Raw genomic sequence first — 24265 nt, forward strand, 5'->3', positions numbered from 1 at the left:
AACGATGGTCGGGCCATTGGTGCAACGGGAAAGTTGGAAGTTGAATGTGACTGGTGATCCAAATATCCAACCGCTCAGACCTACCCCAACATCGGTTTGATCCTCGGGATTCAATTCTTTTGCTTTTCTTTTTTACACCTTTTTCCCTTTCTGCATGTGAGAGCTAAACACATCTCTTGCATTATTTCATCGCCCTTAAACCCATGTCATGCAAGGTCAGTTACTCTGCACCCGAGAAAGTAGCCAGCAGAAAATAAATCGTCCCGAGCGACATTTCAGACTGTGTTCTTTGTTTCTTGTTTTTCCTTGCACCAAACTCAGTGTGCGGGAAGCACAAGTCCTCGATCTGAAACAGGTAGAAAAAGCAATATACCACGATGTAAGGCGCCTTTAATCTTGAGATATGAGGTCTTTTTGTGCTTTGTGGCACATAATGTCTTGAGCAAGGGCCCGCCCGAATCTAAAGAACAGCAACGAGGAAGACCTGCTGTATGTTGATGCCATCAATTGAGGGCATTTTACCTCCTTGGAGGTTTTGAGGCTGCAAACTGGGTCCGAAGGCCAGAAGTGGAGGCCCTCGGAATCATGTTATAGAGACGTAAGTGATAACAAGGGTTCTTCGTCTCGAGGTTCAAAGTCCGTATACACTCACGAGCGAGGTTAGTTAGACCATGGCAAGTATTCATGCGTTTCAATGCCAGAGCAAAACAAGAGCAGGAGTGATTTCTCACTCATTCAGGCCTCAGAGCTTGTCCAAACTTTCCGAGCAATAGGTTTCGTTTCCACCATAACTGCTTGAGCTATAGCCACTTGTCTTGAGCCAAACCACCGTACGCCAACCTCTCATTTGACCTTGCCCGCCACAGCGCATGCTTTTCTGTTAAGCTAGGGGAACAATGAAAGAAGGAGAGGGAAAGGAGACCCGAACGGTCCGGATTATGCAAAACCATCCCAAGCAATGCCATGCTCTACCGAAACGCTCCATACCACCAGGATGACGGAAAATGCAGCACACAGATGAGAGAGATTCAAAAGGTAACGAAGGCTGAGGGGTAAAGGTGGGGAGATTCGGAGGTAGGAGAAGAGACTCAAAGGTCATCGCAGCTCTCGAACAATACACAGCCAGTAGTTGTTTCTACTGTCAGTGCTTCTTCTTGCGACGATACCGCAAACAGCGACCGCCTTGAGCAATCGCACCACTGCCTGTGCTGCGCGACATGGTGCATTGCGGGCGGTCCTCGTCAGAGTGCATCGACGCGAGCGCCTAGGTGAAAGTAGATCAGCATCATTCCAAAGTATATTCAAGCCTTACAAATGGAGCTTACAAAGGAGTCGGTGTTGTGACCAAAGTAGAGGTAAATGCCGTCTCGAGTCTTCTTGACGCTCAGGACGCCAATTGCGCCGGCGGAGTTGCTGTTTTGGACGCTTGGATGGCCTGTTGTCCCGTCAATTCCTACTCGATAGAAATGAATGAAAGAGGGCTGTCATACCCATAAAATCCTTCTGTATCATAGAACTGATAACCTCTTCTTCATCAACAGTCTCCAGTTGTCCCTCTTTGCCTCTCATCTTGTTGTAATAGAGCCGCTCCGAGCAGACCGTGGCAGCCATGGTAGTGGCCATATGCTCTCCCGTGCCGCTGGTCACAGTCGCGACTGCGACCCTGTTCTTGTCATCAGTGGCACTTGGTACTACATGCGCTCCAACGCCCACGAGGGCCGCCGGACCAATGCGACCACGGTACTTCATGCCAATGCCTCCAGACGATGCTCCACATGCTATGTTGCCGTAGCAGTCAACTGCGACTGCACCAACGGTGTCGGTAATGTTGTCTTCCCTTGTATCCATGTCTTCATCGATTTTGTCGGGGTCCGTTCCTACTTGATCGGGCTCCGGAGGCAGGGGCGCGTTATTAACAACGTGATTGAGGTTTGTACTCGTTCGCACAAGTGTTGGAATGCCAAGAGGCGTGTCCGGTAGCGGTCGCTTCTCCGCAGGAGGCAACTCTCCAGGAGTAGGGCTCGGTGTCAAAGACGGCAGTTGCAAAGTCCCCGAGCTCTCTGAATCCGACAATTCCGATCCATCGTGCCTAGTTCCTGACCTTTGATTTTTCCTCTTCTGGTAGCCGTCGAAAAGAACGTCGGAGCTGTCCTCAACGTCGCTCATATCGATGTCGGGACTGGAGCCGCTCTCCACAGCGTCTTTTGGATTGTCATAAGACGAAAGGGTTGGAACAGTCTGCGTGCTATTGATGAGAGGATTTTGTGCGGCTTCTGAGAGGGATGCGGGTCTTGGAGCTACTGCGTGACTAGATTCTACAACCATGAAGTATTAGTAAGTGACCTCTCGGTGAGTATCGAAGTCCCGGCCAGTCATACCACTTGGTTCAGGAGAAAATATTTGCTTGGGAGCAGGTGTCGGTGTCGCTGGCATGTTGTTGACTTCAACACGTCCCCGAAGCATGTTTGTAGTGTGTTCTTTGCGCATCTTTGTGCGGACTAGCTCTTCTTGCTGAGGATCGAGATCATCGGCCCAGCTTGGCGAGGAAGATACTGGGCTTGCCAGAGATTGACGGGCCTTCCTTTCAGCATTTTTGAGATCAGACCTCCATTTAATCCACCGCTCTCTGGCCGCAGGAGACACGAGTGCGTCGTGCGGAAGGACTGACAGTCCCTGCTCAAAGGCAAAATCGGTGGCACCCTGAGCGACCAGCAGATTTGGAGGGACGCGCTTGAGGAGCAATGGTTGAGTGGTATGGTCTAGGACCAGGCGGGCTAGAGAGATGGGGTTTTTGATCTCTGCATCTCGGTCAGTGACCATGTCACAAAAATCGAAGACACTGTGACTTACGAGCGACGGCACCTACGCCTCCACTCCGCCCATAGTGGTCTACCATGATGGCATCGCATTCAACGACACCATCTATGGCAAGATTGCTGCCATAGCCAGCGTTGGTAATCTCTCGGTCCTCGAGGACTTTGATGGCGATCTCGACAGCATCGACGGCAGTACCACCGTTTCGAAGAATCGCCATGCCAGCTTTTGCAGCACTGTCCCTGGCATTAGCTATCAAAATTTCCAAGTATGCCATGTTGACGCACTCATTGCAAGCTTGTAGATGTAAGCCTTCGTTGTTGACGCTGTGGTAGCCAGCTCCGGCGTGAACGAATATGGCACATATGTCACCGCCTCTGCGGCTTCTACCGCTCCTATGTGCCATTGAACCGTCTGCAGAGCTGGGTAAGCTCTGGTCTGCTGTTTCAGAGGACGCAATGTTTTTCTGACGCAAAGTTTGTGCTCTGGCGCCCTTCCAAAGGGACAGGCGGCGACCCAACCTATGCCTTCTTTTGTCCTCTAAGTCAAGTATGGACTCGTTTGTCGACCCCAGTTTGATCAAAGTTTGGTGAGACAGTGATCTGCAAGGTGGAGGAAGATGGTGTAGAGTGGTTTGGCGGAAATGGCGGTTGACGCAACAGGAACAAGGTCGGAGGCTGTTGGTGAACTGAAGGGAAAGTCGGGGGCTCCAGGATATCGGACGAGTGATTGAGACTCGCTAAAGAGCAGATTGGTGAGGCTGGATCCCAAAGGCTAAGATTGTCAAGGTGAGGCCTGCAGAGAGGTGGGAGAGGATGAAGATGGAGTTGCAACAAGACAAAAAGCGTCTGAAAGAATGGCTGCCTCCGCCGGGGAGAAGATCACGGAACCATGCGCGGGAGTATTGACGGGGTGTCGTAGGTTTTGCGAACTGGAAGAGGAGGACAAGGACTGAGATGGATTGTCGGCGTGGTCGAGCTCCTTCTACGAATGGGCGGGCAAGAACAACAGGCACTGCAATCGGCCAAACCCACCATTCAGCGCGACATTGCTGCCACCCGCACCTTGAACCTCCCGTCCCTGATTCAATTCACCACGCCTCTGGAGGATTGAAATGATGAGGTTCTTGATTGTGGATGATCTTGTCAGTCGCCAGGGCTTGGGAGCTTTTTTCTTTGCATGTGATCATCCTCGAGCAGCTTGACCCAATTAAGCAGGCAGCTGGATCGTAACGTCCAGCACAATGCACTTGCAATGGGACTGCAATGGTCGAGTTGATACAGCCAAATGGAGAATTTGTACGTGACAAGATCGGGCCTCCGCTCCGGCTGGCGGAGAGGCAGACTTGGCGTGGGCGGAATGACGCTCAGCGGCCGGGGGCGCGGAGTGGGCGTCGACGAATTAGGCTCCATCTGCCCACGCGCGTCCAGCTACGACACCACCCCCGACCTATACTGGCTAGGTAGCCACCGTCGCAGCTGTTAAGCCTCAACACCCCCGCCGCCTTCAATCCTCATCTTCTCCCGCGTCGTCGTCCACTGCAGTCCTTCGAAATGGCGGCCCAAACACCGGCCGTTGTCATGGACAAGTGAGCTCCCCCGAGCCCCTCGCCCTGGCCCGCCCACGCCTGAGCTAACCATCGTCTTTGTAGCGGCACGGGATATTCCAAGCTAGGTCCGACGCTCCAATGCGTTATCTACCGACTCACACTGCTAACTCTCCCCAGGTTTCGCTGGAAATGACTCCCCGTCCTTCGTCTTCCCCACCGCCATCGCGACCAAAGGCCCTGCCGGAGGTGCAGGAGGTTCAGGCTCTGGCCGACCCGCCGTCGCTAACAAACCCTCTTTTCTCACCGGTGGCGCTGGACCTGGCGGGCACTTGTCGATGAAGCGCGGCACTGAGGACCTTGATTTCTTCATTGGTGACGAAGCTCTGGCGGCATCCTCGGGTCCTGGTACGACTGTCAAGTATAAGAACACATTTATGGGGCATTATACTGAGTTTCACTAGGCTATGGAATCCACTACCCCATTCGACACGGACAGATTGAGAACTGGGTATGATCGAGCCCTCAACTTCTACACACGACCAACCTCTAATTCGCGTCCAGGATCACATGGAGCGTTTCTGGTCCAACTCCATCTTCAAGTACCTTCGCGTCGAACCCGAGGATCATTATTTCCTGCTCACCGAGCCCCCATTGAACCCTCCCGAAAACCGCGAGAACACGGCAGAAATCATGTTCGAGTCATTCAACTGCGCTGGTCTCTACATTGCGGTACAGGCTGTCCTTGCCCTGGCCGCATCTTGGACGTCCTCCAAGGTGCAGGATAGATCACTTACTGGTACCGTCATTGACTCCGGTGAGGGTGTTACGCATGTCATTCCCGTTGCCGAGGGCTACGTCATTGGGTCCAGCATCAAGAGCATTCCCATTGCCGGCCGGGACATTACCTACTTTGTGCAGCAGCTCCTGCGTGACAGAGGCGAGCCAGACAGCAGCTTGAAGACGGCTGAGAGGATAAAGGAAGAGTACTGCTACGTGTGCCCGGATATTGTCAAGGAGTTCTCGCGATTCGACAGAGAACCGGAAAGATTTGCCAAGCATGAAGTCAAGTACCCTAACGGCAGGACCGTCAACGTCGACGTTGGATACGAGCGCTTCCTGGCCCCTGAGATCTTCTTCAACCCCGAAATATATTCGAGCGACTTCCTCACCCCTCTTCCAAACATTGTCGACACGGTGATCCAGACCAGCCCCATCGACGTGAGGCGCGGCCTCTACAAGAACATTGTGCTCTCTGGAGGTTCGACGCTGTACAAGGACTTTGGACGCCGTTTGCAACGTGACATTCGGCACCTGGTGGACGCGCGTATCAAGGCGTCAGAGGCGAGGAGCGGCGGAGCAAAGAGCGGTGGACTGGACGTGCAAGTCATCACACACAAGAGGCAAAGGCATGGTCCCTGGTTTGGTGGCAGCCTGCTAGGTCAGACGCCGGAATTCAGGAGCTACTGTCACACAAAGGCCGAGTACGACGAGATTGGACCCAGCATCGTGCGCAGGTTTGCACTCCTCGGCGGACCGGGCAGCACGTAGAAAGGCAGAACTGGGGCAGCAGTTGGGCAAGCAAGCGTGTTAGTGTATCGAGAGGGCAAGTGGGGACCAAGGCGGTAGAGCGCCGACAGATAGGAAGAGAAATGCCAACGACGTTAATCCTGGACATGATGGGCGCTTGGCAGGCCTTGCGGGCTGACCCAAATGGTGGTCGGAATGTTTGCGTGTGATCCGCAGGACCAGACCCTGGCTGTCGCGTGGGACATGCTGGAGAATGCCTGGCAGCCGTCGAGGTGGTCGACGTTGAGGGTCCAGATGAGGCTGTGTCGTTGGTCAGCCCAGTGCGGCGGCATGCGGAGTTTGGGCCGGCGGCGGAGACCAAAGCTTCTCCCTCGTCACCTACTGAACTCAAGCTACCTAGTCTTAGGGCCAGTACCCTTGAAGATGGTCAGACCGCAGGTTCATGGTATGTCAACCGGCCGTTGCTCGTCCTCCTTCTCTCTCTTATTTACCCGTATTGCGCGCGCCTTCAAAAGCCATGGGGGTTTGGTCGCCGTACTGATCGTCCGCACAGCGAACGACCCGCCACCATCGCATCAGCTGCTCGACGCAGCAACACCAAGCAATTCTGCGCCCGCCCGCAACCTCAAGCGCTCTGCCGTACCGCTGGGCACGAGAAAGCGCGTCAGGTCGGACGGCGATCCCGCCGGCGCCGATAGCATTCTTGCCGCCCAGCCTGCTGGACAGACGGTAGCTTCGGCCTTGCTGGACTCGTCGAGCCACCACAATGCACCCTCTCAGCCCGCAGCTTATCCTCCCGCTAGTTCCATACCACTCCATCATCCAGTAGCCGCTGACGCGAACAACGTCTTTGCCATGAACCCTCCGACATCCGCTGCACAGGATTTTGGTGGGTTCGGCGGCCCCTATGGTGGAATGGGATGGTCGCAAATATCCAGCGGTTTTTACGATGGCAATTTGACAGGCTCCATCCCGCAACCACCTTTCCCGCAGTCGCAGACACCTTATGATGACCAATTCGCGGTCCCGCAACCCCCAGCCTTGACCGAGTCGTTCTCTCCTTCGCCAAGCGCTGCCGCCCTCGAGGGAATGACCAGTCTCGAGAAGCTATCCACCGGCATCCTCCGAACCCTCGGCCAACAATCTTTCCAGGACGTTTTGGATGCTGTGAACAAAGTCGGCACTCCTCAGGGGAAAGAGTATGCTATACTCAAAGCCCACTTTGACCAACAATTCAAGGCATTGAGTCAGCAAAGACCTTTTCTCGACGCGAAAGCGCTGCGTCTGGACAGCGCGCCTTACTTCGACATGGTGCGCCAAGTCAACATGTCCGCGTTCGTGAGCAGCCTTTTTGGCGGACAAGAAATTCCTTTGCCAACTCTGAACGAGTGCTTCCTCGACATATTTGTCCCTGCGGGCGGGAGTCTGGTCGAATGGCAGGGTAGCTTGTGGCTGGAGCTCAAGACTCAAGCCTATGCTGCGGCATTGATGAAGGGACGCGAGAGACGAGAAGATGTGGCAGATCGACTCTTGCCCTTGAACATAGATATCGAGCTTCAACACGGAAGACCAGAGCCAAAACAACTTTCACCTGTAGAACAGGACTTTGTTGACAAGACCGTTCAGCGTCGCCAGGCCCTTCTATCGCAGCAAGATACCCCCGAAGCCCGCATAAAGCTTACCAGGAGATACGACTGGACCAGCTTTCTCAAGGAGCTTAGCGGAGCAACTGCGCAAATTCTTAAGATTTTCAACGGATCTGCAGGCGTTGCCAAAGATGTGCAGCTATCTCCATTCAACGGTCATTTTACCCAGCCAGGAGGGTTTCACAGCTACCCGCCAATCTCTGAGGCTGAAGGGAACAACTACGACGAAACCATCACGAGGGCAGCTCTAGTTGCACATGCTGCCTTGGCCCCGACCCAGGCAAAGTCTTCGGAAGGTCAGCAAAATGCGATTCCCTTCTACCAAGCCTATCCCCACGTAGCGCAACAACACACATCTACTCAGCCTGTCAGCAAGACTGCGTCACCTGGAAGTCCAGCTCCCGTTCAAAGCGCCCCGACCCAAGTCCTGTACGACCAAGCACGCGCTGCGTCAAGTGTTCGAGCTCCACCGAATTCCCGAAAGGGCGGCGGTCAAAATCAGAGAAGGCCCTGGAGCTTGGACGAAGAACGTGCGCTAATGGATGGGCTCGACCGAGTCAAAGGACCGCACTGGTCTCAAATTCTTGCGCTGTATGGAGCTGGGGGCACAGTCTCGGAAATCCTCAAGGAACGCAATCAGGTGCAGTTGAAGGACAAGGCGCGCAATCTGAAATTGTTCTTCCTCAAAAGTGGCGTCGAGGTCCCAGTGTACCTGCAAGGGGTCACAGGAGACTTGAAGACGAGAGCGCCCGCGCAGGCGGCGAAGCAGGAAGCGTTGGCGAAGCAAAGACTGCAAGAAGAGCAAGGCAAATTGCAAGAAAGAAGAGCGCAGATTGATGCTGCGGCGGTGCTAGCTGCAGGGCGGTGGACCGTCAACGGCGCACCGGATCCGTTTGTGCAGCAAAATCCTTACGCGGGCCGTACCGCGACAGCCATTGACCCAGCGCTGAGGATCGCTGAGGACTCTGGCGGGCAGTAGGTCCAGCGAGCATCAAGAAGTGTGAGTTATTTGGGATGATGTAATGGCGGCAGTTGTGATAGAGCATCATCCCAGATCAGACGGAATCATGATTCATGAGTGACGACCTGACACAAGAGGGCAAGATCCAGGAAGGTATGGACTGGGCATTTTGGGTGGTGTATGGCATGGGGTGAGCAAGGGCCGGTGGGCGAGAGACTTTGTGTTTTTTTTCCTTTTTCCGACACACTATACAACTTGCCATGTGCTTTTGCTTTCTTTTCGATTCAGCACCAGCCTGTCTGCGCGCTGCAGGGGAGCATGATACCCAAACATATCATTAGATTATCGCTCTTGACATAGTGTGTGGGGTGCAGTGCGTTGTTTGCGCGAGTGGTGAGGGAGAGCGGAGTCCGGAGCAAGTGGACGCTGATTGGCTGCGCTTGGCGGGCGGACGACTCAACCTTCTGGCTGGGGGGCTTTGGGCCATGCACATGGCTACCTGAACCACCCGACCTTCACTCGTGCATATCGCGCCGTGCAGCCCCACGCGTCAGGTGCCGTCCTTGAATCCACACTTGGCGAATCAGCCGCGCGACTGTTACAGCTGGAGTCATCATGTCGTCCGACCCGAACGCTACCCAAGTCTCGTCCCAGGCCGAGCCGCCATCGTCCAACACGCTCCACGACGCCGCCTCGTCTGCCTCTGCCTCCGCAGCTCCTACTCAGATCAAGCAAGAAGAGGTCGACCAGCCGTCCATTGAAGCCGACCCGAGCGCGCCGCTAGACGGCCCTTCGCAACCCGACCCGATGAACCTCGACGGTGCCAACGACATGGATACGTCCGGCGGCGCCAATGCCACCAACTCCGCTCCGGGCGCCCCTGATGGCATGAGCGGTCCGCCGCCAGCTGCCGAGTTGCGCATACCGACGAAAAAGGATGCGAGCCTGCGCGAGTTCCTGGGCAAGATGGACGACTATGCGCCGATCGTGAGCTGAGCCTCCCACTTTCCCATTGGCCGCGCTGGAGATATGGCGCCCACTTCACTGCAGAGCTCCCCGCCGTACTCACGCATGTGGAATAAAGTCACTGATTCCTCCGACTGTCTACAGATTCCTGATGCTGTTACCAACTACTACCTCACTCTTGCCGGCCTTCCTCCTCCACCCGAAACACCTCCCCAACTCGCTCGCCTCCTCGCTCTCGCGACGCAGAAGTTTATTGCAGACATTGCTGCCGACGCATATCAGTACTCGCGCATTCGATCCTCCAACACGACCTCGAACAACCCCATGGGCGGCCTCGGTGGCGCCGCCGGCTTCGGCACGGCTGGAGCGCCAGGTGCGGCCGCGACGGGAGGAGCTGCTAGCAGCAAGGACGGAGGCGCGCAAGGCAAAGGATTGAATCTCGGCGTGCAGAGGCCCGGGTATGGCGGCGGAGGGCAGGGTGGCAGTCAAGGTCGCACGGTGCTGACGATGGAGGATTTGGGTATGGCGGTGGGCGAGTACGGCGTGAACGTCAAGAGGGGCGAGTTCTACCGCTGAGCATGCGCGGTTATGAGTTTTGTTTGAACAGGTTTAACGGATTCAATGATGGGCTTACGGGACGGGAGTTGGCAACGGACGGCACGGATCATGGGCGTTGGCGGTGCTCATTCACATCCAATAAGACTGGCTAGATGACGCTAGTCTATGCGACCTGAAATGCTACATTCAAGCATTGCTGGACAGACATGCCAGCCATTTTTCCCCCCCCCCAAAACTCCTCCCTTCCCCACCATTGTGGTTGGATATCACATATGAACGAATTGATGCACAGAATGCTTGTTCGATTCCCAATTGTTCTCTATTTGTTCTTGGACATCTTGTAGGTGAAAGCCTTTCTCGTCCTATCGTGTTAAACGACGAATCAGTAACAGTCCTCTGTGGCCCCGACATCTGCTTTCCGCCAGCCAAAGCCACAAGGTGGAAACGGCATGACTTACGCTGCAAACTCGCCCAGCTTGTGCCCGACCATGTCTTCGGTGATGGCGACGTGCTCGTACTTCTTGCCGTTGTGCACCATGAAATCCAGGCCGAGGAAGTGTGGCAGAATGGTCGCCGAGCGCGCCTGCGTCTTGATGATGGGCCTCTTCTCGCCAGCCTTGATGGGCGTGATCGGGAGGCTGCAGCGTTTTGCGTTGGTCAAGGATTCGCGGATGTTGGAAGTAGGTGGTCATGCGGTCGTGTGCGGGATTGACTTACGGGACGATGTGAGGGCCTGGATGCGATCATGTTAGTAAATTGTACATGTTGGGACCGCAAGAGTAGCTTGAGGGAAATTCAAGGCATTGAGATGGGATGGCAAACCTTTCCAGACGGAGCGCGAGAAAAGGGCGCGCGTGGGCAGCATGGTCGCGACGGCGCTTCTTGTCCTGGTGTTGCGGGCGGAGGTTGTCGTCGACGGAGGTTTTGCGGACGGGCCAAGAGACCACTCGGCTGAGTGCAGGGATCACTGGACCAGCCAGGCAGCACTTCAGGTCCCCGCGTCGCGCGTCGCGTCTGTCTGTCGTTCATGACGGCTCGACTCTGTACTTCTACTTCTGCAATGCACCGGCCCTGTTTTCCGTCCCTTGAGAGCGGGTGCTGTGCGGCAGTAATCGTTGGCTGACTTTGATTGTCTTGCGTGCAACAACTCTCACCTTGATTGCGCTGAAGCTCAACACCACGACTGCCCGGGCTCCGTTCTCTCTGCACCACCGCATCCACCACGATGCCAGGACAAAGTCAAAACCGCCGCGGCCAGAGCAAAGGCACCGATCACCATGGTCTGTATCATGCGCTTTCAAATATTTTCCATCATGAGCAGTTTGACTAACCACCTACGGTAATCTACAGACCCAGATACAATCCGGATGCTCGTGGCGACCGATAATCATGTAGGCTACCACGAGCGCGACGCCATTCGCGGCGACGACAGCTGGAAATCCTTTCACGAAATCATGACAATAGCCAAAGAACGCGATGTCGACATGGTACTGCTCGCCGGCGACCTCTTCCACGAAAACAAGCCCTCTCGCAAGAGCATGTACCAAGTGATGCGAACCCTGCGCATGGCCTGCCTCGGCGACAAGCCTTGCGAACTTGAGATGCTGAGTGACGCATCCGAACACTTTGCTGGCACCTTTGACCATGTCAACTACGAAGACCCGGACATCAACGTCGCCATCCCCGTCTTTTCGATTCATGGGAACCACGATGACCCCTCTGGTGAAGGCCATCTTGCGGCGTTGGATCTCCTGCAAGTCTCTGGCTTGGTCAATTACTACGGCCGCACGCCCGAGTCGGACAAGATTCAGATCAAGCCGTTGCTGCTGCAAAAGGGACGGACGAAGCTGGCGCTGTACGGCATGAGCAACGTGCGGGACGAACGTCTTTTCCGCACCTTTCGCGATGGCAATGTCAAATTTTTCCGGCCCTCGACGCAGCAGGACGAGTGGTTCAACCTCATGAGCGTCCATCAAAATCACCACGCGCACACGTTCACCGATTATCTTCCGGAGAACTTTTTGCCGGAATTCCTTGACATGGTCATTTGGGGCCACGAACACGAGTGCTTGATTGAGCCCAAGCTCAACCCAGAAATGGGTTTTCATGTCATGCAACCTGGCTCTTCCGTCGCCACGTCTTTGATGCCTGGGGAAGCAGAGCCAAAACACGTTGCCATTCTCAGGATCAAGGGCAAAGATTTCGAGTGCGAACCTATCAGACTAAAAACGGTGCGGCCATTCGTAATGAAGGAAATTGTTTTGGCGGACGAGTCGGCCATGAAGGGTGTGTGGAAGAAAGACAACAATCGCCCCATCATAACTCGACACCTGATAGGCATCGTGGAAGAGCTCATTGAGCAGGCAAAAGCAGAGTGGCTTGAGACTCAAGGATCGGCTTTGGACGAAGATGAGGAGATGCCGCTGCCCCTCGTTCGCCTACGAGTCAACTACTCAGCGCCAGATGGTGGCAAATTCGACTGTGAAAACCCGCAACGCTTCTCAAATCGCTTTGTTGGCAAAGTGGCCAATATCCAGGACGTTGTACAATTCCACCGTGGGAAGGCAAAACCGCAAAAGAAGTCAAAGAACGAGTTCGTCGCGCCGGATGAGAACGTGCTTGCCCGGCTCGCGCTTGACAATGTCAAAGTTGAGAAACTAGTGCGTGAGTACTTGACAGCGCAAAGTTTAACGATCTTGCCTCAAAACAGCTTTGGCGACGCTGTTGCTCAATTCGTCGACAAGGACGACAAATACGCCATGGAGACCTTTGTCAATGAGTCGCTTGCTTCCCAAATGAAGCATCTCCTCACGAACGATGAAGAAATGGACGAGGTTGCCATCAAAGAAGCCATGGACACATACCGTGCGAAGCTGGAGGAATTGTTTGCTGCAGGCCACGTTAGACCGACCACGTCTGGGCGCAAGGTAAAGCCCAAGCCGGATAACTGGGACAGTGACATGGACGGCCACTGGGCAGACCAACCTGGTGCCATGATTCATGATGATGACACGCCCATGGACGATGACGACGACTCTCGCCTGGGATCCGTGCCTCCGAAACCAGCTGCCACGCGCGGCAGGGGCCGTGGACGTGGCCGTGGTGGCCGCGGCGCCGCAAGTTCGACCTCTCGTACTACCACTGCCGCAGCCAAAAAGGCGCCAGCGAAAGGCGGTCGAGGACGAAAGGCTCGCAGTCCCACTCCTGAGGACGATGACGAAGACGACGATCAGGACGTTATCATGATATCAGACGGCAAAGATGACGATGATGACGATGACGACGAGTCTGATGCTGAAGACCTTTTTACTCGGCCTACGAGGAAGCCTCCCGCTGCGGCCTCGAGTAGCAGGAAGGCACCTGAATCCACCACTCGGACACGCAAAGCGGCCAGTCCGGCGAAAAAACCTCCCACCACTAATTCTACTAGGTCTACACGGGCTCCAGCGTCGTCGTCGAAGCGGCAGACGCAGTTGAACTTCTCGCAAGCCGAGAGCGTGGTTGGTGCGAGCCAAAGGGGCAGAGGTACTAGCAGCAGGGAGGTTGTGGATGAAATTGAGGACGATGATGAGGAAGACGCTTTTGAGCCGCCGGCGCCTAGGAGTGGCAGGAGGAGATGACGTGGCTAGACATGGAGGTACGCGTGCATTGGTTTGGCGTTGCCAGGGGAAAAAGCGTGGGAAAGATATCCTCTCTGCTCGAAAAGGTTTGCTGCATGGTCCATGGGTTGCATCAAGGTAGGTTGCTGGAGTAAACTAACGACAGCATTTGCCCATCCGCGTCTCTTCAATTTTTCAATAATTATTTTCGTTCCTTTCGACTCGCCGTCTCGCCCATCTCGGGTCGCTTGATTTCTTTGCAAATCATCTCGTTCTTGTCATCTGGCAGCTCTGAGGGCCGTTGTTGATGTTTGCTGCTGCAAACCGAAAGAGATTGTGCCTCGCGGTACTGTGCCTTGTTCTTGCCTCCCTCTCTCTACCTATCCATGTTCTCGCTGCCCAGCCCCCCTTCGTCACAGGCCTTCGGTTCCGTTTGGCTTTGATTGACGAGGTGCTTCTTGATACTTCGGGCAAGGGTCTCGCTTAAGTCACGGTCCTCGCTCCGTGGACAACCCGCAGTGCCCTCCCTCATTTGGAATGAGCAAGAAGATACCATTGCTCGTGGCTTCCACCCTCATTGAGGCTCTCCGCATCCATGCACACTTTGGGACCAGCCCGCGTCATGGCTTCCCATTCCGCCTCCCGCAAGATCGATCTCTGCCATCATTCATGCCAAACCCCCTTGTTCCTTTCAGAAGGAGCCGACCTGGGCTCCAGGTTAATCTTTAATGTCCATCGTGTCTCTGCCTTCGATCCTCTTCCATCTCCATTGCCATCATCGCTCGACCATCACTCCCCACCCACGTTCTCTCTTGGCCCGCAGTCTGAACTGCTCTGTACGACTTGCTGTCCGTTCATTCAATCACTATCCGGCACGCCTGTTGCACGATTGGATACAACCCGCCAGCTCTTCTTCTTCTTCTTCTTCTTCTTCTTCTTCTTCTTGATTGTACAGCGTCCTTTGCGCCCCTTGCTGATTCTTGCCGATACTTGATCAATACGGTTGTCCATTTGCAAAGGGGGAAAGGTACGAAGTATGGTCTGCGCTGGCATGGAAAGCTTAAGCAGAGCTGACCATGTAGCCGGAAGCGCACCTCTTGTATCCAACCACCACGGCCACCTCCGTTCTCCTGAGTCTTCAACACCATGGGAACTCAAGGCGAGCCCGTTCCCAGGGATGGCGATACCTCGAGGACATCAGTGCGGTCCAAGGTAGCTGAGCTCCTTGCGCTTCGCGATTCTATTTCCGAGTCAGCGGTGTCGTTGGACAAGTTTGCAGATGAGGACGCCGTGAGAGGTTAGTAGTAGTCTTTCGTTGAGCAGCGGCCGCCTCGGCGTACGCCGCCATGTTCTGTTCGCGTTACGCGGGCTTCTGAACTTACAAAACATCCTTCCTCATCTTGTCTTCCCTCCTCCAACACCTTTTGTCAACATCCTCCTGACCTTGCATTGTCGCGCGTCGCCATGTCTGTTCGCGATATTACACCAAATTCGAAGACGCCCGGCAGCGCCGTTAAGGCCATCGGCACATGCCCACCGCGTCTCGGCGGCCAGCCAGGCGCTTTTCCTGACGACGCCCTTACAACTCCGACCCGCATCCCTCCACACATTGCCCGACACCTTGACTTGAGCTCATCGAAGACTCTGACAACTACATCAGAACACGTCCTTCGGCCGGCTCTCTCATCTTCCCACATGGTCTTGCGACCCTCCGCTTCTGTCCCAACCTTCAGCAACCCTCTCAAAAGCGCGAGCTCCACTGGTGGAAGCAACACACTGCTCAACCAGACTCGCAACGTCTCCGACGCTGCCATCATGACTCGCTCAGGTAATCAGAAGAAGCCCTCGCCCAGCCCGTCTGTCAAGCGCAACAAGGTGGAGCGCCTCATCAAGGAACATGGCTCACCACCCGGCATGCGCGTCACTGCAGGTGGCCGCATTGTCCCCTCAGACTTGCGCCTCGGAAGTCCTTCGTACCCTCTGGACAACGGCTCGGTCAACAGCCTCAACCGCGGCAGCGCCAGGATCGATCGCGCTCCGTTTGACCTCAGTCGTTCCAGCAGCTCCATGAACTCGATGCATGTCAATCACCCGGGCGCTGCTGGCGGTTTCTCTCAGTACGCGCCTTTCAACCCGCCGCCTGCTTTGATGCAATACTACGGCTATCCTGGTGCTGCCATCCCGTTCCCGTACGCAGCCACGCAGCCCAAGGCGTATGCTCCTCCGACCCCATCGACCTTTCAGGCTCTCTCCGTCCCAGAGCTCAGGAAGACACTTAAGAAGATCCAGTTGGAGCAGCGTGACTTGGAACGCAGCATGGTCATCCAGGAGGGCACGATCACGCCTGAAGAACGCAAGCGCATGGTCGACACCAAGATTCGTATGATCAACGAGGCGGATGAAATTCGCAGGGAGATCAAGCGTCTTGAGGGTGGTGACAAGAACCCGCCCAGCTCTGCCTCGACTTCTGAGGGTTTCACGTCCGACTCCAAGAAGGATTCCAAGTCGACTGGCACCCACTCCTCCGAGTTCATGAGCCAGCCCTCCGGTCTTGGAAGCACGCCGCCAAACCCGTTCCTGTACGCGACCCCGCCTCCGGGCTTCATGCCCTACCCTCCACCCCAACCCACGGCGCTCCAGCCTTACATGGGCATGGTCCCCGGCTTTGCTTCCTTTGGAAATCAGAGCTTCAGCAGCCTCGATGCCAACGCGGGCTTTACCTCGGCGGATTCGTTGACTACCCAGGACGTCAACAAGTCGGACAACGGTCAAACCAAGTCTCAGCAGAAGAACTCTGGCCACACGGCTCGCAAGTCGCACGCTTTGGAGATCAAAGACCCTCGCAAGCTCCAAGAGCTCAACCACCACAAGCGCTCGGCTCTGGACCCGACCAGTCCTGCGTACACTCCAAACAGACAGAAGTCTGATGGACCTCACGGCGAATCCCCCAGCGTTTTCGTTCCGCCGTCGCCTTCCCCGATCGCCTCACCCCCACGATCTGCCCAGTTTGCCTCCAACTTTCCCTGGCTCTGCGACAAGAAGACTGGTGATCCCAGTCCCATGCGTTCTACGACGTCGTCTGCCCACAGGCCGAGTGCTTCTAGCATCAACACTGCGGATTTCTTCCCCAACAATCCGCATGAGCACTCGTCCTCCAACTACGTCAGCCGCAAGACCCAGCCTGTCACTCCCGAGAAGTCCAAGTGGGAGAATGGTCCGTGGAACTCGAACTTCCTCAGTCCTGACCCTGCCCAGGCCCTCAAGGCGCCTCAAGTCTCGCCAGTCAGCGGTGCCACGGCCGATGTGAACAATCTTGATTTCCACCGCGGTTCTGAGGTTTCGGCCGAGAATGGTCGTCTCCACGTACCACTCAACATGTCCAGGGAGGTCAGTGCCGACAAGGCCTCCATCTACACGAAGCGCTCGTCTCGGAAGCACCGCAAGCAGTCCAAGACGCCTGCGGCCTCGACGAGCAGTACCCTCGACTTCAGGAGCAAGTCTACTGGCTTTTTGATGGGCTTTTCTGCCGGCTTGGCTGGCCAGAGCGTCATGGGCACCGAGGACCTCGACTTCATGCAGGGTTGGGCTCAGGGCCTTGTTCAGGCCAAGAAGTCTCAAGAGACCTCGGCCAGTGAGACCAGTGGCTCTTCCGCGGGAGATGATTTTGAGCCCCATGCTCAATCTCCCGTTGCTCTTATGCCTCAAGTCGAGACGCCCAGCCGTCAAGTCTCTGCCGCTACGATCAAGCCGACCCCTGGTCCGATTGAGCGTCCTTCGCCTGGAGTCTTCAGCTCTTTCACCAGTGACAGAAGCATCATCTCCGACATGGGAATCGGCGCTCCGACTCCGAAGAATCTCAGGACCATGAGTGGCCAGGGCGCCACGGTTGACAGCTCGATCCGCGACAAGATTGACTCCATCCTGACCAGCAACCAGACTCCCATCAAGAAGATTGCCGGCAACGAGGCTGAGCCGCAGAAGAATGACAAGTCGGAGCAATCTCCCTCCAAGTTGGCTCGTGTCTTTTCCAACTCTCAGCACTCTCAGCAGAAGGGCCAGCGCTTTTCTCTTAACTGCCTTGGTGACCAGCGCGGTCAGAACCGCAACCTCCGCCTCTCCTACGACGGTCAGCATGACGAGGACATGGCTGAGCTTGCGGGTGCCTTTCCGACTCCACAGAGCCCCAAGGGTGAGTCGTCCGCGCGTGCTACTCCCTCCAAGCATGCCGAGCGCATGACGACGCCGCACGACGCCGTTGGCCTTTCAAGTGTTTCTCCCAAGAAGTTGAAGCTCTCGCCTTCCAAGGACAAGACCAAGAACCTCAAGCCCGAAATGGAAGACCCTTCTACCATGTCCCCGGCGGCCAAGAAGAAGTGGAAGGAGGGCTGGAAGAAGAAGTTCCACCAGGTCAAGATGACTGAGGAGGAGCAGGTTGCCGCCTACCGCGCTCACAACCCTGTTGACGGCTGATTGCAAACTTTCATTGGTCTCATTCGACTCCCAGCTGTCGACGAATTGGCTTTTGTGGTGAGCGGGCTTCCATTGGCACACGCAACGACTGGCCATCGACTATTGTCTCGCATTGGTACGACTCGACATTGCTTTACGGTACTGATTGAGGCATGGTCGTATCGACGGCGGAGCATGACCATACAGCGCCTAACAGTTGCAACTGGGGCCTTTCTCGGCCTCTGTTGCCTTTTCTTGGTTGGGCGTCTTCGGATCGGACCGGTCGTACAGTCTGTCAGACTTCCCGCGCATCCCATTACTGGAATCCCCTTTGCTTTTCATTGCCCTTCATTTCACCGGTTTCTGGTTTTTCCCACTTCCCCTAGCACTTTGCGCTGCATTTTCAGCTTTCGACTTTTCCACCCACTGGCACACTGGTCTCTGCCACTGTGGGAAAGGATGCGTCATTCGTCGTCGTCGTAATGGCTGGTTGAGGTGGTGGACGACGTCTCGGGCACATGGTTCAGTTTGCTTATCAGCCCTCTGGACCATCTGCCCGCACAATGACAGCTTTTCTTGTTCGTTTCTGCCTTTCCAACATCTTCTCGACGGATCAATCGTCTCCCTGCTTTCTGGCTGGTTGATGATGGGTCTCTTCTTCTTCTGTTTATCGGCTTTTACACGACAGCAACAGAACAAATCCCAGCGGCGGCATTCAGCCATTGGTTCAAAGCTTTTGAACTTGGGTCTCGACAGGGATTCTTGACTTTGACACCGAATGCTGGTTACCACCCGCCCTCTTGCGGTTTTTTCCACGGTTCTTCCCAATTTCCCCCCATTCACCACTGGTTCTCCTCTGGCAAAGGTTTATCGAATGAATTTTGCTGGCGGTGGTGGAGTGATCACATGAACACAATAACGACAACGATAACACAAAAAAATATCAAAAACACAAAAACACAAAAAAAAAAAAAAAAAGAATAAGGTTCGACAATGGTGGTGACGCCGATGGCGGCAGCTTGTATGATGGGATCAACGGAAAATAAACCTAGGTAGCTTAGCAGCTGGCTTTAGTTTGCAAAGGCATCTTACCTAGGGCAACAGAAAATGGGATACAAGGATTTACCCCGCTAACAAAATGGTCAAGTCATTGTGATTGTTTGTGTGCTTTCTCTCTCTCTCTCTCTCGCCTGTGCAAAGAGAGGATTTGCTTGGATGATGGTGGGTGCATGTTGACTGAATAAATCCATGTCTGGCTCCACATGTGCGCATCGACGCTCCTGGAGCGGCGGGTCGAAAGGGCAGAAATTGCGTTTGTAGGCGTGGTGGTTGTGTCATATTGATGCGCCGCTCTTGTGCGGCGAGGCGGAATGTGTTTGCATTGACTGATCTGACACCAAGACGTGCAAGTATGTATGTATAGTGCCCCTCCATTTTGTCATGAGCGAAGCGCGGCTGACTACGGTACCTCTCTTTTTATTTGCTACTGTCTGATGTATGTACGTATGTTTGCCATTTGCTGTCTTGTCTGCTTGCTACCTACCTACCTACCTTACCTACCTACCCATGGAATCTGTCTACGCATCGGCCAATGCGGCTGTATCCCCCTTCCTAGTCTCTCCTGTATCCATCCATCTTTTCACCGTTATTTGCGTCCTTCGTGCCAGAGCGTCGTCGGATGGATGCTCGCTGCTGCCCGATGCCCAATTCCGGATTCTCGATGCTCGTTCGCTAAACAAGTAGAGCCAGAGCGCGCCGGTCTGAGAGTCGTCGTCACCGCGAGGATGACGTCGACTGGTGGTGTATGCTGGGTCCGAAAAGTGCGCTTGGTTGTCGGAGACGTCGAAAACGACAGGAGCGGGCCGAGTTGACAGGATAGATAGCCATGTAGCTGGATGGCTCGAAAAATCGCATCATCGAAGCAGCAGGCGTGCATGCTGGCGGGAGGAGCAGGAAACGAGAAGGGATCAAGCGCAGTCGATGCACCGGCTTGGATCCAACAATCCACGGACGTCGGTCTGCGAGGGACGTACTGTCGGGGTTCTGCTGGCCTTTTTTGTTCTCTGCCGGTCTCGCGCTGTTGGTTCCTCTGTGTAGCATCGGATCAGGTGCGATGTAGGTAGGTCGATAGACATGTCGATGGACGGGCAGACAGCATTTGAGATCGATATCGCGCAGACGGGGGCGGGAGGCTGCGGTCGTCTCGGTTGCCGGGAATATCTCTGTTCGTAAAGCAGAGTGCGCGAGAGCAAGAAGAGCAGCGGTACTACTCCCAAGCATGTCGCATATAGGCCTCCTCTTAATCCTCATCATGATGATGTCCCTGCCCAGAAGCGCCGGCAGCACCTTCGCCCTGTCCATCGCCTCCCTCTTCGCCCTCGCCAAAAATCTGCTGTTGCAGTACAATGCTGTACACGCTGGCCTTGAGAAGCGTGTAGACCAGGCTCGTCTTGCGCTCCAGGCCGCGCAGCGCGTCGAGGATTTCGGCCGACGGGTTTTCGGCGAGCGTCGAGAGGAGCGATGATAGCTGGTTACATTGTGAGCCTAGATTGGAAGGAAAGTGGGAACAATGTGTGCTGTACGCACGTCGTTCAAGTTGCCCAGCAGCCGCGCGTACTCGTCCAGCACTTCTTGCTCGAGCGGCGACAGCGTTTCGGCGCCTACGGTTGCATTTTCGGCATTGCCACTGCCACTGCCACCATTGCCTGCTGCGCCGACGGGAGGGGAGAGATCGGACATGTTGTTTTCTTCTTTTCTACAGCATTGACTGTGAGGTCTTTGCTCGCTTTCCCAGTTTGTTTGACCGTTTCACTTATTTCCCCTTGCTAGTGTATACGCGTCTTCGCTCGGGAGATTCTTGCTGTCCTGAAAGTGCTTTTTGACGCGTAAACGCAGTGGGTGCGGAGATGCGGTAAGGTAGGCTGAATCGAATGCGTCGCGCGCTGGCAACTTGCAAGTGTTGCGGAGAAGGCTGAGCGCAAGCCAGTAAGCTGTGAGAAAGTATGGATTGAGCGGAACACGTCGGGTGGTATAGATTGTTGCAGTCGCGTTGTTTGCACCTCGACTGCTCCAGAAAATAACGAGGGCCTGCAGTTCGGTTTGACGTGAGGCTGTCGCGGGGTGCGGCGGTGCTACCGTGGCGCTGTGGCGTCAGTGTGGCTGCATCAAGCCACATGCTTGCTGAGGCAGGGAGCTGGCAATCGGCTTTTCCTCTCTTCTTCTTTTGCATGTTCCCTGCATGCCATGGCTGCTGCTCTTGCTGAGCGGTGACACAACAATTGTTCTGAAGTAAAGGTGCTAGTAGTCGTCCTTGGGCCCCCCGCTTGAGGCTGGACCGTCGTCGCTGCAGTCAGCCCAGGACAACACAAGATGCTGCTCCCCAAAGTGTACCTTCCTCCAATTACACCTCCAACGTATTGATGGAACTGCCACCAGAGCTGTTTTTGTTCATACCCTGCTTGTAGTCACTTCAGTCCCGCAACATGTGGTTGACCAGATTAGAAAATTGTCCTTTTTCATCTTATGACATGATTGGCTCGATAGCTTGTGTAGTTTGTTAAAACAGGCCTGTAAAGGAACAAGGGACAAAGGGCTAAACAGACAAGAGTGTTCAAAAACAAAAAGAAACGGCAATCAGCAAGCCAGCCCAGCCCAGCCCAGCCCAGCCCAATCCGTTTCCCCGTCCATTCCTTCCCATCGCCCACGCACGCACACACGAAACCCAATCCCTTGAAAAAGGAAAGGAAAAATAAAAGGAAGAACCCCTCCAACGTCCCAAGTCCAATGACTAATGGCGGTAAAGCAAAACATGACATAAAATGAACAAGTGCTGCAGAGCCCGCATTTGATTCAATTCACATCAAAAAAGAGACAAGCCGCCCCACCGTTGCCTCGCCATCACTCCGCATGACATATTCTCGCCCTGTCCTGCCCTGCGTCTTCGTGCCGCTTTTGTCTTTTTGCCTCGCTTCTTGTCTGCTCGTGCTCGCCGCGTGCCCGGCGCCTGTTCGCCGTTGACCCGGCTCGTCCACGTGAATTGGATCCAGACTGGTTTTCCGCTCGAATGACATTCTTCCCGCGACCTTTCAGGCCCAAAATTCTGTCACAAGTCTACTTCCTCGTCCAAGATGCTTACTACCTCTGCTGGCTGCCATTCGCCTGCTGCCGGTGGAATTCATCCCCGTCATGATGCAGAGTGACGCTGTTGAATTCTTCAAAAGGATCCGGCACCGGATCAGAGCCAGGGGTGGCCAACCCGCTGTCCAGCGGTACACCTTTGACTTTGGCGGCGCTAATGTCGACCGAGTGCGACTCTTTGACGTTGCGAAAGTTTATCGTGTCAACTCCACGCCCTTGGTGCGGGATTATGGGTGGCTTCATGTGACGCAGCAACGCCCACTGCGTTGTGCGGAAGAATGGGTGTCCCTTGACGTCCGATGCGCCGGCGCGCGAGCCCAAGCGCCGCATCTCATCTTTAATGAGAAGCTTGCGAATGAGCGATTTGCAGAGGCTGTGGGAGGTTGGGTCAGCAGGGCTGGGGGGTTGGGTGGTGCCAAGGAGCTCTTACTTGGAAACTTGAGGGGCGCCAGAGCCTTCCGGGAAAGGCACCTCATCCCTTAGGATATTGGCAAATGTTGCATTGCGGTTCTTGCCCTTGAAAGGTGTTGTGCCATAAAGCATCTCGTAAACAAGGATACCGAGGGTCCACCAATCAACGGCACTGGTGTGCCCGCATCCCTTGATTACTTCGGGCGCGATGTACTCCTCGGTGCCAACAAACGAATTGGTGCGGAAGTTTGCAATGCAAGACTTAGTATCGATAGCAGGCAGGTTGCTCGACGAGGAACCCTTGTTACCAAGGATCATGGTCGGCCTGCCGCCTGGGTCGGACTGCTTGGAGAGATCAAAGTCTGATAACATAATGTGGCCGGATTGGTGGAGAAGAATATCTAAACAGTCAGCCACAGCATTGCAATTTAGGCTATGTACTCACTTTCTGGCTTTAAGTCGCGATAGATGAAGCCCATGAGGTGTAGGTATTCTAGCGCAGCCGTGACTTCTGCGGCGTAAAATCGTGCGGCGTCCTCGTCGACGCATTTGTTTGGGCGAGTTTGCAGCGCGCGGAAGAATTCGCCGCCGCTGCAATACTCCATGCAGAGGTAAAGATGATCTTCTGACTGGAACGAGTGGTACAAGGTGACAATGAAGGGGTGGTTGCTGGTTGCCAAGATCTCTTGCTCGGCGAGCGCACGCTTGATCTTGTTCCTCTTGATCATTTCCTTTTTGCTCAAGACTACGGCTGTCAGTAAAGTCCGAAAGACGGTGTGTCGTCCCACCTTTCATGGCATATAACCGATTCGACTTCTTCTCTCGCACCAAGTAGACCTTGCCCACGTCGCCCTTTCCAATCAACTTGATCTTGTCAAAGCTTCCTGGACCAACCTCGACGTTTCGCACTTTGATCGAATTCGAGCTGTAGGTCCTCCTGAACGCCACGCTGTTGCGGATCTGGCCCGCAGACGGGATGCCGCCGTCGTGCGAGGGGACACCAAGGTGGGAGCTATCGCTTAATGTCTCAATCATGGACAGGGTGGAGCTATTGGCGTGCTGAACGAGTGGTTCTTTGCCCAGCTCGGCTGTTTGAGGACGAGAGCCGTCGCCGCTCTTGAACATGCCCTGGGCGTTCGGCGCCGAAGCGACGCGGCGCAGCTTGCGCGCGAGCTCCTCCTTGCCCGCCGTCGTCGCCTTTTCGCCGGCGCCGTCAACATCTTCGACTTTGGTGGTTGGCATTGGGGGAGTGTCTGGTGGCGAAGGCGGCACGCTGCCATCGTTGTGATGTCTGATTGCGGGCGGGCCTTGGTGGATGAAGTAGGGATTGGCGTGGGCCGTGGGGCTCATGCCCTCATCGAGCGGGTTGCCCTCGCTGGCGACGGTGGTGCTGCGGTTGCGGCCAATGTGAGGCAAGAATCGCGACTGGCGAAAGGTGGAGCGGTTGTCTTTTGACGAGCCGCCGTCGCCAGAGTGCTTGCCGTTGTCGAGGCTGTCCTTGCTCCCCGTGTTGATGCGGAAGAAGTTTTTGATCTTTTGCGAGACCTGGCTGTTGGAGCCATTGACTTGCTTGTTTGTGGAGATGGGGACACCGGTAAAGGCGCGCTTCTCGCTGCTGCCCATATTGGCGGTCGAGTGGCCCGACGAT

The 24265-nt window shown here is 55.1% G+C and overlaps 9 protein-coding genes across 9 annotated transcripts; 5 read left to right on the forward strand and 4 right to left on the reverse strand.

Moving 5' to 3' along the window:
- Positions 1–1053: 1053 nt before the first annotated feature.
- Positions 1054–3562, reverse strand: IWZ02DRAFT_14575 (nucleophile aminohydrolase). The gene is made up of 6 exons (XM_066761834.1): positions 3102–3562; positions 2851–3050; positions 2379–2798; positions 1491–2315; positions 1326–1435; positions 1054–1264 (listed from the first exon to the last, which is right to left on the reverse strand). The coding sequence occupies exons 1-6, from the start codon at positions 3218–3220 to the stop codon at positions 1142–1144; spliced, it is 1797 nt and encodes a 598-aa protein (XP_066627081.1). The 5' UTR covers positions 3221–3562; the 3' UTR covers positions 1054–1141.
- A 685-nt stretch (positions 3563–4247) lies between these two features.
- IWZ02DRAFT_439335 (actin family) lies at positions 4248–6035 on the forward strand. Its single transcript, XM_066766775.1, has 5 exons — positions 4248–4402; positions 4466–4488; positions 4541–4768; positions 4825–4871; positions 4925–6035. Exons 1-5 carry the CDS (start codon positions 4368–4370, stop codon positions 5909–5911), a joined length of 1320 nt encoding a protein of 439 aa, XP_066627082.1. The 5' UTR covers positions 4248–4367; the 3' UTR covers positions 5912–6035.
- Positions 6036–6979: 944 nt separating this feature from the next.
- On the forward strand, positions 6980–8515 carry IWZ02DRAFT_369156 (telomere repeat binding factor-domain-containing protein; the record flags this gene model as incomplete). Its single annotated transcript, XM_066764413.1, has 2 exons — positions 6980–7657; positions 7817–8515. 2 exons carry the CDS (start codon positions 6980–6982, stop codon positions 8513–8515), a joined length of 1377 nt encoding a protein of 458 aa, XP_066627083.1.
- Positions 8516–9112: 597 nt separating this feature from the next.
- Positions 9113–10039, forward strand: IWZ02DRAFT_429161 (transcription initiation factor-like protein TFIID subunit 10; the record flags this gene model as incomplete). Its single annotated transcript, XM_066765967.1, has 2 exons — positions 9113–9484; positions 9548–10039. 2 exons carry the CDS (start codon positions 9113–9115, stop codon positions 10037–10039), a joined length of 864 nt encoding a protein of 287 aa, XP_066627084.1.
- Positions 10040–10340: 301 nt separating this feature from the next.
- IWZ02DRAFT_486604 (mitochondrial 37S ribosomal protein uS19m) lies at positions 10341–10886 on the reverse strand (the record flags this gene model as incomplete). The annotated part of the gene is made up of 4 exons (XM_066769278.1): positions 10341–10383; positions 10480–10659; positions 10739–10754; positions 10844–10886. The coding sequence occupies 4 exons, from the start codon at positions 10884–10886 to the stop codon at positions 10341–10343; spliced, it is 282 nt and encodes a 93-aa protein (XP_066627085.1).
- A 121-nt stretch (positions 10887–11007) lies between these two features.
- On the forward strand, positions 11008–13995 carry IWZ02DRAFT_14650 (double-strand break repair protein mus-23). Its single transcript, XM_066761845.1, has 2 exons — positions 11008–11301; positions 11372–13995. The coding sequence occupies exons 1-2, from the start codon at positions 11247–11249 to the stop codon at positions 13639–13641; spliced, it is 2325 nt and encodes a 774-aa protein (XP_066627086.1). The 5' UTR covers positions 11008–11246; the 3' UTR covers positions 13642–13995.
- Positions 13996–14667: 672 nt separating this feature from the next.
- Positions 14668–18254, forward strand: IWZ02DRAFT_14647 (uncharacterized protein). Its single transcript, XM_066761844.1, has 2 exons — positions 14668–14917; positions 15281–18254. The coding sequence occupies exons 1-2, from the start codon at positions 14767–14769 to the stop codon at positions 18088–18090; spliced, it is 2961 nt and encodes a 986-aa protein (XP_066627087.1). The 5' UTR covers positions 14668–14766; the 3' UTR covers positions 18091–18254.
- Positions 18255–20368: 2114 nt separating this feature from the next.
- IWZ02DRAFT_486607 (DASH complex subunit Dad3-domain-containing protein) lies at positions 20369–20808 on the reverse strand (the record flags this gene model as incomplete). Its single annotated transcript, XM_066769279.1, has 2 exons — positions 20369–20596; positions 20656–20808. The coding sequence occupies 2 exons, from the start codon at positions 20806–20808 to the stop codon at positions 20369–20371; spliced, it is 381 nt and encodes a 126-aa protein (XP_066627088.1).
- Positions 20809–22203: 1395 nt separating this feature from the next.
- On the reverse strand, positions 22204–24240 carry IWZ02DRAFT_368668 (serine/threonine-protein kinase-like protein nrc-2; the record flags this gene model as incomplete). The annotated part of the gene is made up of 4 exons (XM_066764390.1): positions 22204–22579; positions 22637–23018; positions 23063–23362; positions 23406–24240. 4 exons carry the CDS (start codon positions 24238–24240, stop codon positions 22204–22206), a joined length of 1893 nt encoding a protein of 630 aa, XP_066627089.1.
- Between the last annotated feature and the right edge of the window lie 25 nt (positions 24241–24265).

Source organism: Phyllosticta citriasiana, assembly GCF_038021145.1.
Source record: "Phyllosticta citriasiana strain CBS 120426 chromosome Unknown IWZ02scaffold_1, whole genome shotgun sequence".
In the NCBI taxonomy this organism is placed as follows: Eukaryota; Fungi; Ascomycota; class Dothideomycetes; order Botryosphaeriales; family Phyllostictaceae; genus Phyllosticta; species Phyllosticta citriasiana.